Source organism: Cyphomyrmex costatus, unplaced genomic scaffold (assembly GCF_001594065.2).
Source record: "Cyphomyrmex costatus isolate MS0001 unplaced genomic scaffold, Ccosl1.0 scaffold142, whole genome shotgun sequence".
NCBI lineage: Eukaryota > Metazoa > Arthropoda > Insecta > Hymenoptera > Formicidae > Cyphomyrmex > Cyphomyrmex costatus.
The window spans coordinates 890-14058 of NW_017275413.1; the positions used below are offsets into that span (position 1 = coordinate 890).

At 31.4% G+C, this 13169-nt stretch overlaps 3 protein-coding genes across 4 annotated transcripts in view; 1 reads left to right on the forward strand and 2 right to left on the reverse strand.

The window, feature by feature from the left end:
* Positions 1-691: 691 nt before the first annotated feature.
* Positions 692-3505, reverse strand: LOC108783124 (ALG6/ALG8 family glucosyltransferase xit). 2 transcript variants are annotated; one of them, XM_018551613.1, is made up of 8 exons: positions 3481-3505; positions 2959-3187; positions 2600-2872; positions 2251-2419; positions 1975-2193; positions 1653-1892; positions 1380-1525; positions 692-1140 (listed from the first exon to the last, which is right to left on the reverse strand). In XM_018551613.1, the coding sequence occupies exons 2-8, from the start codon at positions 3123-3125 to the stop codon at positions 705-707; spliced, it is 1650 nt and encodes a 549-aa protein (XP_018407115.1). In that variant the 5' UTR covers positions 3126-3187; positions 3481-3505; the 3' UTR covers positions 692-704. The 2 variants fall into 2 exon arrangements, with proteins under 2 accessions (XP_018407115.1, XP_018407114.1); XM_018551612.1 differs by having other exon boundaries at positions 3460-3505.
* Positions 3411-5321, forward strand: LOC108783117 (mitochondrial translation initiation factor 3). Its single transcript, XM_018551603.1, has 4 exons — positions 3411-3442; positions 3500-3557; positions 3660-4268; positions 5139-5321. The coding sequence occupies exons 1-4, from the start codon at positions 3411-3413 to the stop codon at positions 5319-5321; spliced, it is 882 nt and encodes a 293-aa protein (XP_018407105.1).
* A 1648-nt stretch (positions 5322-6969) lies between these two features.
* Positions 6970-13169, reverse strand: part of LOC108783126 (spondin-1) — a 32582-nt gene continuing 26382 nt past the window's right edge. The window contains 8 exon segments of the mRNA XM_018551614.1: positions 6970-7382; positions 8155-8220; positions 8416-8494; positions 8686-8834; positions 9034-9156; positions 9698-9868; positions 10160-10358; positions 12630-12951. Of these exon segments, the coding sequence (XP_018407116.1) occupies positions 7204-7382; positions 8155-8220; positions 8416-8494; positions 8686-8834; positions 9034-9156; positions 9698-9868; positions 10160-10358; positions 12630-12951 (1288 nt within the window). The 3' untranslated portion in view covers positions 6970-7203.

Below are 13169 nucleotides of genomic sequence, written 5' to 3' on the forward strand. Positions count from 1 at the left end.
GGGCATGGCCGCTCTCAAGTTTCGTTGAACCACCCGACCGGTGCGGACGCGTTTCGGTTCGGGTGTTCGTTTTTTGTATATTTTTGAGAAAGTGTTGCCGACTTTGACCGTGCCTCGAATTTCCTTACTGATGTGTGTCCGCGTTTGGCTCGGCTCGTTCGTCCGTCCGGACGCGCGTTAAAGTGGCGTGACGACGTTGCAATCGCAGGCGCCCGGTGTTCGTTCGGGTTTCGCCATTTTTCGCGGGCATTGCATCATTCTTCGTTTACATATTACGACTTTATTTCGTTTACACATTACGATTTTTCGTTACTGGCCTTGACGATTGCCGTTGGATCGGCTACCCGGCCAATTATAATCGACAAGAAGAAGAAGATGGCCGCTCTCATGCTTCTCTCTGATGAAAGGACAATTTCATGCGATACCTCGATCGACTAGATCCAACTCGATCTGAAGAGCTGCTCACGCTGTTCACACAGAAGTACCAACCTCAATTATATTCGCGCCAAAAATACAAATTTTCTCTCTCTCTACATAAATTAAAAAAATTTTTTAATTCTTAAATTTCTACTTACATAAAATATTAAATTATGTAATAATTTAAAAATAATATTTAATCATTAAACAAATATACAATTTATAAATATATTTTATTTCGTTCAGGATACAAATCATTATTGTAAATCTTTAGTAATTTGTAACCTCTAAGATTGCTTATCCTTCAATCTTTGGTGATTCGATTTGTCTTCCGCTGTTCTATCGTTGGCACGAGCGTCATTGTGCAGATACATATAATAGTATAACATCCAACAATAAGTTATACCAATGGCACAGTATATAGAAGTAAACGCTAATGGTAAGAATGGCAGTTTGTCGCCGAACAACAATTTATGTAGTAGCACTTCGTAGACCGTAACTAGAGGTAATGGTATTACATACAGCCATTCATGTAATCGTAACAGAAACTTGCCGTGGTGATTAGTCAAGATTAAAATCGATGAAAGCATATACGCCAGTAACAACAATAACTTCAAAGAAGACAAGTTATCAGGATATAGCAATGGCAAGAGAGCAGTTTGTCCAGCACTGCTTAAAATAATGAATATCCGTGCATCATCCGCATATAGCGCTGCTAAGACACTAAATTATTATAAAACATATATATATATATATTATTATATTATATTTTTAATTCTAAATAAATAAATGTTTCGTAAAGTAATAAAACAGTAACTTTTATATGATGCGTTTAATATACTGACTATATAATAGAATCTGGCCATGAAATAACAAATTTTTGAACTTTTGAAATTTGAACGAAATATATGTATACAAAAAATTGTGTGTGTGTGTGTGTGTGTGTGTGTGTGTGAACTTACCACAAAGGGATGATTGCGGTTAATATAGCTTTCTCATGAACATGCCAGCCAAACATGAACGAACTTAAAGCACATAGTACAATGCACCTAATAAAATCTTTCGAGTTTATGTAGGGCTTCTTATATAGCAAACACCATAATGCAGGCTGAAATAATTATATTAATTGTTTAATCAATTCGTGTATAAATAAAGAATATAACAAAAAAAAATAGTAAAATATATTTAATGCAGAAAAACAATTAATTCACTATATGCTACATGGATAAACTTACAAGCATTGTCGCAAAAGTCAGAAGAAATGTAATGATAGGAGTTGGAGTGGGTAATATGAGGAAGTTCTGTTCTTGCACCAAGCCACCTGTCATGACTGCAGATTTAACATCTTTTAACCATCTCAAGCGTTTCCATATCACAGATAGCACTTTTTCTGTACCAATATATAGGGCCCAACCATTCGCAGCCCAGTATGAATGCACCAGGCCTCTTTTAAAAGGAAATAAACGGGAAATTACCTAATAAAAATACATACATACATATATATATATAAATTATAATATATATATATAATGTAATCTGTAATTATATAAATATTACCTGTGATAATTGAGTTCTGAATGGACCAAAGGACACTGCTAAAATAGTCAGAACGATAAGTCCAAGACTAAATAATCGCCTGAAGAACTTTCTACTATTCAGACAGTGTGATTTCAGTAGCCAAACAGTGTATGCTGGTGCCACATATACATATAAATGTTTTAGATTAAGTAAAATAGAAAACCACATAGCACCGCCATGTACAGCGCAAACCGACATCTAGAAACAAACTGCTTCTTACTATAGGTAACTTCTACAGTATATTACAAGATTTACCTCTTTGCCAGTCTTCGAAACATTTGCTATTGACATCAACAGAATTCCAAGTAACAAACCGTTGTATTGGAAATGTATATGATCGACTATCAATAGTCCTATATTGCACAATGACAGAAATACAAAAACTACGTGATTGTTCAAAGACTTGCAAAATGTCTTACTCATTCTACAAAAAAAAATACTTATTAAAATTTTATATCGCACAAAAGTTTCTACAGTATATAGATATATATATATAGGGGATAGACAAAATAATGACTATCTGAAAAATATATTGTTACATTAATTACCATATAAAATCTCCATATAAAAGTTGTTAATATAATTAAATGAATTTTGTACTTACTCTCTTACTCCATAAGCAAATATCAGATCAGCAAATATAACGGTGCCTCTCTGGAAATATATAGTAGCTGGTGAGGCATAATTCAAATTTTCCACTTTGAGCATTTCCGGATCAAAAAATGCAGCTACTTGACTGAGGCAGTACTCAAACCACGCAAATAGAGGTGGATAATCAAGAGTCCAAGGCGATTGTGAGTTCACATACCATTCCGTAACAGGTAGACTATATGTGATGGCCAGCCAATTGCGATGTACCTCAAAATCAGTAGAGTGGCTGCAAATAGTAAATGTAAACTTTCAATATAAGTAAAACATCTTGCCACAAATGAATCAGCAAAGGGATTATTCAAGTTTGTTTACTAAGTAGGAATCAGGAGAATCTTAATACAAGTGATCAGAAGAAAGATCTTCAAAAGTACATTGTCCGTCTTCCAAAGAATAGAGGAAGAGGATGAGAAGGAAGAAACATCCTTTTCATTCCGCTTCACTTGAGCTTCTGTTGACATATTTTTCTCTTCAGTAGACATGTTAATTTTAAGAGAGTAGATATGATAACCACTATCTAGATATAACTTTCTTTAAAACTGCTCTGAAAAAAGAAAAGAAAATAAAAGGTATATTACCCAGAAATTTTTAAATTCATTATTTTCTTCTATTTCATAAAAATAATGTAAATTTAATATAAAATTAAATTTAATGTAATTAAATTTAATATACATATATTAATAAAAAATATAAATATAAAATTTTATATAAAATTAATAGTTTTTGAGTGTTTTAGATTGCCTATTAAATTGCGTGTCTTTATGGTTATGTCATATGGTAAGCATCATCTACGACCTACGTAAACAATCTACTTACCTAAAGTTCAACTCAACTTACACATTTTTCTATTTATTAGCATCAATCGCGATAATTCTGGATGCATTCTGCACATCTACAACTATAACAAGCCTCAGGTAATAAACATTCGGCGAAAATATTGCCAACGATGCCAACGCGAGCATATACAGCAAGGTTACAAATTACGACGCATGGCATATGGCGCGTGACAATTTTAGGTTAAGTTCCCCAGAGAATCAGTCAGACTCAGACCCGTACTGAACTACCGAACTATGATAGTTCCCGAATTACCGTCGGCTCTACACAAAGCCGTGCATCTCGCTCAGAGCTTCAGTCGGTGTCGCGTGATACGTGATATTTGGAAGTCCAATCAGTATCGAACGTTCAGCAGAAGGCCGGAGCAGATGATTGACAACAACGGCATCAAAAAGCCACGGCCAAAGACAGTCCCGATTCCAAAGATCACGCTTTTATCACCAGACAACTTGACCACTGTAACCATACTGGAAGTGGCCCAGCGTCTGGCCAAACGGCGCAATCTTACCCTCATTAAGGTCAGTGATCTTGAGAGCAAGACTCAGCGACCGCTCTATAAGTTGGTGGACAATACCGGCATCCTCGAACACTTCGAGAAGACCGAGGAGTCTAAGACGGATACCAAGAATGACCACAATGACGCGCAAAAGTCAAGCAAGGGCATTAAAATATTTTACATATCTGCGAAGATCACTGATCATGACCTACAGACGAAGACGAAGAACATGGTGAAATTGTTGAACAAGGAGCACAAAGTCAAAATCGCCATTACTTTGAACGATTCCGACGGGGTGAGTTCTATGATTCTTTCCTTTGCTTCTTATACAACTAATCAGCAAAAAGAAATTATTATATATATCAAGAGAATTATTAGATAGAAATGCATAAAGAATTTTATTGTATTAAAACCTGTAAAAGCTAATACCAGTTGTTTATATGCACAATAAAGTCTTTATTACATATTATTCAAAAACAATTAATTTAATTTAATTGCTTTAGAATAATATATAATAAATTAATTTGTTTTTTTTTAATGTGGTATGTAGTAAAAAAATGATATGTAGTATTTCACATATATAAATACACAAATAAATGGTGTTAGTTTTTATAGGCATTTACATTTAGTTGATTTATTTTCTCTGTGAGCCTTTTCCTCCTATTGATATTTAAAAATTATCAGTTGTTTAATTAGTAATTATATCTTTGTAATTTGGTAAAAATTTTCTCAGAATTTTTTACATAATTTGTTCACATAATCAGAATAATGTAAATTTGAAAACTCTTTAGAATTTCTGAATAATTTCTCAGATTTTTTAAATACAAATTGTAATACTTTTCAAAAGTTTTGCGACTCATATATCTTTTCTAGAATTCTTTATATGTATAAATTCTAAAATATTCCAAGATATTATTTTATAATTTCTGATGAAATCTTATAAAATCTGAAAAAAATTTAAAGCATTTTTTTTTTTATTATGGAATGAGTGTTCCAATTTATATAAAAATTTTGGATAAAATTTTCATCAAGATTGATAAATAATGACTTTTTAGGTAATTATTGTTAAGCATAATATTTTAAACATACACTATTGAAATAAAAAATCTTTTGTGAAAAATATAATTATTTAATTACATACAGGTTCTTTTTATTTAATTTATAGGGTAAGGTGCGAAGAGTCATAGAGGATGCTGTAAAAAATAATGGCAGTATCCAGCAAATGCCATCAAAGAAGAATGTAATCTTACTCTTAATAAGTCCTTTACATAAGAATGAAGATGTTTCTGTAAATAATAAAAATGAGACTGATAATTCCAGTATAGTTAATAATGAAAAAGGTACGTGAGATTTGTTGAATGCTATAAATATAGACAGATGAAATTAGAATTTATCATTGTTGATACTACAAGAAAAATTAATCCTTCGTGTAATTAAATGAACGTAATAATGTGTGTACATATTTATGTATATGTATACATAATGAATATACTTATATATGATTATATTTATTTTGAATATATTATAACGGTTTTACAAAAGAATAACAGATAAATAGCTTTTGTTTTGTACCATATCTACGATTTCATTATTGTCAATGAAGAGAATTCCATGTTAATAAATCTTCCCGTTTTACACGTTAAACAAACAACTTACTATCTATCGAACTACTGATATGTCTATAGGTCTGTTTTTATTTCTGTACTAGATTGCATTTGAACTCTGTTTCTCGCTTTCGATAAAATATCAATATATCTATCTCACTTTAAGTTCCCAAGGTGTACTAGTTCAGTCACAAAAAACAGACCCAAAGTCGCATTTTACAATAGTATTTTAAAATATCGTGGTTCTCAGTTTTCAACTGAAGCTGTTATACAAACTTTGGTCTTACAATGAGATCTGTAATACATGATAAATGCTACAAATGTGACGACACGCGTATAAATAAATGTCATTACGAGTGGTCTCCTTAGCATTTTACTTCTCGTACTAGAAAGGAGCAACACTTAATATTAATATTATTATGTCGCGATTATATTCTGATTTTACCCTTTGGCTATCATTAGATAGATATCAAATGATTTGTCTTCGCCTTTCGCGAAAAACTATTATGACTTCGATATTATTTTATTACGGGCATGGATAATTGCAAACATTCTATCCTTTCCTCTTTTCTAAGCACAACTGATGTGACACACTGGAATGCAAATCCATTTTGCCTTAACTTAATATTATGTTAGGGAAAAACCTTCACGTGTTACATTTTTAAGTTTTATAAGAAATATTAGATAATTCAGCTTCGGCACGTCGAGCATTGCAAAACGATGTGATACGATTTCTCTGTGCGTAATAAATTACACTGGAGGAGAGACCGTGAATGTAGAGAGAAACAATTCCAAAATCCTTTTTTTCACTATAGCTATTACAAAAGAATTACATGAACTTCTGTTCTCTACACTGAAAAAAAATTACTAAATTTTAATATATATCTATATATCTATATATCTTTGAATAATACCAGCAATAAGTAAACATTTACCTAGTAAATAAATATTTACTTGATGAAAAAAAAAAGTTAAATTGAATTAACGATTTTTATATCGAATAAATATATGTCTGCATTTAGTAAACATTTACTTAGAACTATTCAAACAAATATTTATTAAAATTTAATTTTTTTCAGAGTATAGAAAATAATTAGCAAATTGTGCAATGCATCTTAAGTACTATAATTAAATATCGATTCAAGTTGTGTAAAGATATCACAAGATAGAGAAATCAATTTTTTTTTCTATTTTATACAATCACATCCAAATAATTTTTTTTCTGTTTCTTTAAAATAGCATTTACTTTATTGCTTTTGATTTAGTCAATTAGTTAATTAAATTTCTTTTTCGGGAGATTAAATTTAATATATACATTTAAAAGTCAAAGGAGATGATTATATTGTAAAATAAACGTATATTAACTTCAAAATCTAAAATATCTTTAACTTGGCTATCAAATGAAATACTTTGTCGTGTCATTCGCTGTTTCCCTGATTTTTATCTCGTAAATTCTATTTTCTCTATGAAAATGACGAATATCCGCTCAAGTAAATGTCCGATAAAGTTGTTATTCTTATTCTTCGATATATAACTTCGCTACCTCTATTTCTAAACGCGCTTCGAAACGTACCGCTTTGTAAATCGCTATCGATTAACTAGCGACAAAATTACTGAAACGCTGGTCTATTGCGGACAATTCATCTTGCGGCACTTCTTGAATTCCACCAAGGTTGGACAAAGTTTGGCCCAGGCTCCTCTCGGTTTCACTGTCACACTTCTGACTCTGCTTCGTAACCCCTCATCGCAGATCGCACTGCACTTTGACCACGTTGACCACGGTGTTACTTCGCAATCCACTGTAACTTTACAAACGAAACGATGTGACAAATAAAATTTACGATTATCCTTCACTAAGAGAAAAATATATAGTGATAACAACTACACAAATTTTATATGTAGAAGTATGATATAAGTTAAATACAATTAATGTGTATAATTGAATAATACAATTAATGTATAGAAAGTTTTATACACATTACCATCCAGCGTCGGCTCATGTACGTATTGACTTGCATTTTTTACTTATTTTGATTTATTTCCTTATTATTTAAGATATTATTGAATAAAACTGTAATATTTTGTAGTTATTCATGTAACTATTAAATAGTTTATTCCATTATATAACGATACCTAATATCTTGTATTAATTTTATATAATATTAAATTTGTATAGTTGTCATCTATATAATTATCACTATTATATTTTTTCTCTAAGCTTTATTAAAATATTTTATCGAATATGTATCAAATTCGTCTCTCTAGCCAAATCAGTATCCAATAAATTTACTTGATCTATTGCGTTAACTCGTTCGACGGATATTTTACTCGTTCATGAATACATTTCATTGAAATGCTAGTTTTATTTGCTGAAACAATTCTCTCATACATACAGAGAAATTTAATATCGTTTGTATACTCGAAGCGTTAAATTTACCGCGTGTAAATTCAGTATTCTTTTATATGTAGAAGAAATAAAAAGCGGGAAATTCTGAAATAAATTCGAAATTCACAGAATTTCGCCAATTTTATTTATCCATTTGAAGTGACGTTTTGAAGCAACATAGTAGGACTTACTCTCGTGATCAATTCCGGTATTTTTGTCTCTATGAAATCGCCGACCTGTTCCATCACCCTGTAGAGCTACAAAATTAATTATGTTAATCTTTAATCGTAGAATTAATTAAAAAAAGAACTAAATTTTCAAATCTATAAAATATCCCGTTTTTACATGATAAAAACTTTAAAAATTTAGTAACATGAATACATCAAGAGCTTTCATAATTGTTTCATTTAATTAAATTAGTTTAGTGATAGATTAGAGAAAATAACACTTACAACACGGCGGAATCTTACGGCACTTCTTTCTTCGAAGAGTCTTCTTTGGACAGCTTTTACCTCCATTTTTGGCTGGAATCTACTTGCAAGAGAAATAAATTTTAGATTTACTATTCTTTTACAACATAGCAATTTAATTATTATTTAATTGTTCTGATTGTAGAATTTTTGTCAATAGTTATTTGTTTATTGAAACATCGTTGTATTTCTGCTCTGTGTTGTAAGCATTAAAAAATTTTAATAGACACATGAATAAATTTCTAACAATACCATAATTTGCCTTATGCTCATAGTATATCCACGACAGTTATCACAATGGGTCCATTTACTCCATTCGGAGACCTGACAGTCTACTTCGCCATTTTCATTCGATTCCATTATCTGACTGCTCGCTTCAATGCCTTTAAAATTCTCCTTTTCTGTAAAGAGGTACAAGATGATCGTCAGCGAAGCAGAAATTTCTATGCATTGCATTTCTCGACTAATGGTTATTAAATTCATTTTCTGTAAGAATATACGTGTTGTGTGTGTGTATTCATATGTGAATCTCTGTCATAAATATTGATTTAATATTAATGAGAAATGATTAATTTCTTGTATAAAGCAATTAATTATCACCGTGTTGTGCTCTTTTCGCTTTCGTATTGCGTTGCTCCTTAACGGGAATATGATAGCTGAGGACGCTGCTAAGAGACACCTTCAAGTTTTTCATAATTGTCGACATATTCGCCCTCAAATCTCCTGAATTTGTTAGTAAGCGTGTGCAAGATGTAACACAAATGATTATTTATGAAAAGACAGTTTATTGATAATGCAGAAGCGTTATATGTGATACAGATTAAAAGTTCAGATGACAAAAAAGCGTCTAATTTTGAAAACCTTAAAGGAATAAAACAAACTTAAATAATAATCTACTCTATTACAATCTTTTTTCTTGTATTAAGATAGTAATTATAATCAATATTTTTTTACACATATATATTAATATCTATTAATATTAATAATCTTTAGCATATTTTGAAGTATTTAATTGACCAATCAGAAGAAAGAAATATTTAATAATTTACTAATGGATCAGTTAGAGACTACTTTAGAGCATTAAGTAGACTGTGATCATATTTATACACAGTAAATTGAGAAATGGGAGAATTGTTACAGATATCGGAATTGCAATTGATAGAAAATTTTATTAGTATATATGTGTGGGGATCATAATTAACAATCTCATGATGCGTTATTATAAAACAGTGAATATAATACGGAAACAGATTAACTAACTTACTTTGAAAATTACTGCAAACTTTATTACAATCTTGTTCATTTGGGAAATTGTTTCGATTACCGCCGCATCCAGTGTAGAAGAAGTACTGACAACGACCCTTTTGTTTGTCGAAGTAGGTTCGTAATTCGTTTCTATTACAATGTCCTTTCTGCAGAGGTTCGCTACAAATTTCTAATTACAAATCTCTAATTAGTAGCTGTTATACAATAGTTATACAGATAATACAAAAGACACACGCATCTGTAGTAACGAAAATAAAACGCGTGACTAAAGTTATTAACTATTGGTTATTAAACATTTTAACAAAAATATATGAGATTATTTATATACGAATTTTACACGCTATTGACACATAAAATGCAACGAATCAAATATCATTAGAATTTTTTACACCGTCGCGACTTTTTCTTGCATCATACTGTCAAATAAATTAAAAAAGTTGACAGTCCACATTCTACGTACTTTCTGCCTCTTCCCTCGTGTAATTACAGCTCGAAATTTCGGCTATGCATGGCACCATCTGCATCTTGCACTTCTCGTCGTCCTTGTCCAATTCGTCTTTATACAATAATTGTCTGGATCTCATCTTGATGCCGGGTCCGCAACTGGCAGTGCATAGCGACCACGTGGACCATTCTGTATAGCGATCAGCAGGACATGTCTGCGGTAAAAAATAAACAATCGATTTATATAAAAAAAGGATAACTCGAGAAAGCTGTAGTAAGTAAATTCTTTTCTTTTCTGCCAAGCATTTGTGATAAATTTGAAAAATCTTTTAACCGAGCATTTCCATTGGATTGCAGGCTTCTTTTTTCTTTGAAAGTTGTTTAGCCATGCGCTGTATTGCATGAAAGTGACGTATATTAATTGTAATATCCGTATTAGACTAGAGATTGAGATTGAGATTTAGATTGATTTAACCAATTAAAAGAAACTAATATCAAATTTAGTGAACTTTGTTTTAATTGGTCAAATCAGCCTCAATCTCAATTACTAGTCTGATACGGGTATTAGAAAGTACGACAAAGAAATTTGCTCTTCTGAATGAGTATTGAAAAAGATTTGGAAATGCAAATTTTTTTATTCTTGCGTTTAATATAAATTTTTATTAATAGGAGCATTTTCTAAAGAAATGTTTCAGACAAAGTTTACTTGTTTTTCCCCATAGAATCCAAATATGTAACATTTTATAGGGAGTCCCATTTAACATTTTGAAGTTACCCCCCGTCCCTCTTTGAGGAGATGGATTTTTGTTTACATAGTTAGAAAGGCCCCTCGAATATATGAAACTTTCTCATGAACAACTTTCTGATAGGACAAATTTTTAGAGTTATGAGCTTGTAACACTACGTGGGCCACCTCGTATATGTCGTTTCTTTTCTCTTAGTGGTAAGAATAAATCACTTCAATAAGGAAAACAAGGAGCTGTATCTTTGATCGTAAAGCTATCGTGATACAAAAGCACTTGAAATGCATTTGTAATAATATTTAATAAAGAAAAGGAAGAAATTAATTCTTTTCGATACTTTTGGATCATTCAATGCGCTTTTGATCTTCGAAGCGCTTTGTATTTACCGCTCCTTGCATATTCTAATGGCAATCTATAAAAAAGAATATAATAACATTTTTCATATGCCGAGGTGCTAGATTTCCCTTGCTGATATCGCGTGACTTACGTGAGGGTGCCAGTGCCATGGATCTATGAGAAATTGTACAGATATCGATTACTCGTGCGAAGCTATCGCCGCTGGCTGCATGGTGATTTAATACTTAGCAAAGCTGCTGGATTCGTTGTAATAAATATCGAGCGGATCGTTTATCCAGTTTATGTTTCGTAGAGATACGAAATCCGCCTGATATCTATTCGATATAAAGTGTTAGTCGCATACGAGCCTTTCGACGAACTTGATTTCTCGAAGGACCAAATTGATCGAATATATTTTATTTGTTCAAATAAAACCTAGAAACCAAATAAATATCAATTTACAGACTAAATGTTGCTTGAAAATCAGATTCGATTCTATCAAAAAAATTAACGAAACCACTCGTACGTGAAAAAAATCTAAAGAAAATTAATAAACCAAAAGAAAACAAAAATATTTGACTTTAATTAAAAGCAAATTACATTAAAATATAATTTTAAAAAATTTAATTAAAAGCAAATGAAGCAGACTAAAAAAGCTTTGCGTCTTGATCCTTGAGGACGAAACAAGAGAATTATTTTGATTAATTCTTAATCGAGATTTCAACAAAAATTTAATATAAAACTCAAGAATATTTAATACAAAAGATTAATAAATTTTAAATAATAAACAAAAGAGGGCTGCGAGCCTAAAAAAGTTGATGTTTAATAATCTATCTTAGATATACAACAAACAAGAAGTAAACCAATAACGGTCAAAGCCACTAACGGTCAAAGCTGGATCACAAATGCTTATTAATCTGTATCTTAGATATACATATTAGATATACAGACGTTCCAACTCCGATTGGATCATTCTCAATATTAAAATTTATAATAAATTAACGGAAAAACAAGTGTTACATAAATCAAAAATAAATTGATATAAAATAATATAAAATTAACAGTATTTTCTAAACATGAATATTTGGTATCCACAGTTTGTAAATTAGTAACGTCATAAGTTGAAAATAGCAGTCATATAACATTTTTGAATTTATACATTGGATAATTCCTTTTCTTTATAATATGTATTGAGAAATATGGAGTAAATGCGGAAGAATTAAAAATAAAGCATACAATTGTTATAGCAGTACTATGTAGAATATTTCGCTTAACAATCATAGTAATGAATAGTAAGTTTAGCAATTGTAATTTAATATAATTTTGCACTTCGCGAATCAGCTTCGTTAGAAATCTCGTTTCCATTCGACTGCTTAGTCCCGATAGTCCCGATGAACGTTCTCATACCTGCAGCCATTTCTGTCCGTTTTCGTCTGCCATCTCACCGGTTTGAGCCTCATCCTCATCATCGTTGTCCAAATGATTCAATCGTTGCCTTACCTCCTCGGTATCCTCGCCATCGCAAGGTTTTCCGCACTCGATCGTCTGCTGGAGTTGCGGCCCATTCGGCACGGCTCTGCACTGTTTCCGATGCTTCTTCTGCCGGAAGTTTCTGTTTCGGGTCATGAAACCATCGCCACAACTCGACGAACATGGACTCCACGCGGTCCACTCGGTTAATTCGCATAGGTTGCTTTCCAACAGTTCGTCGTCACGACCGTTATTGATGCTGGTAAATTACACGTGTAATTATTTCACGGTATAAATTTAAGCAGTGTAACAATTGTCACGATAACATAAAAATGGTACTAATGTGATTGAAAAGTGACTTTCACTATAATCATTTTGTAGTCATTTTGATGTTAAAAATTTTTTTCAAAATTTTTATATAAAATTCGGAATTCTTCAACATTTCTGAATAATTTTATATCTTTTTAGAAAATTTCT

Bases quoted from the DNA above. Each gene is read 5' to 3' on its own strand.
- LOC108783124 (XM_018551613.1), bottom strand. From the start codon at position 3,125: ATGTCTACTGAAGAGAAAAATATGTCAACAGAAGCTCAAGTGAAGCGG. The intron at 2,873-2,958 runs GTAAACAAACTT...TACTATTTGCAG, and splicing joins ATTCTCCTGATTCCTACTTA to CCACTCTACTGATTTTGAGG. The intron at 1,141-1,379 runs GTAAGTTCACAC...ATAATAATTTAG, and splicing joins ACCGCAATCATCCCTTTGTG to TGTCTTAGCAGCGCTATATG.
- LOC108783117 (XM_018551603.1), top strand. From the start codon at position 3,411: ATGTCATATGGTAAGCATCATCTACGACCTAC. The intron at 3,443-3,499 runs GTAAACAATCTA...TCTATTTATTAG, and splicing joins AAGCATCATCTACGACCTAC to CATCAATCGCGATAATTCTG. The intron at 3,558-3,659 runs GTAATAAACATT...TGACAATTTTAG, and splicing joins ACAACTATAACAAGCCTCAG to GTTAAGTTCCCCAGAGAATC.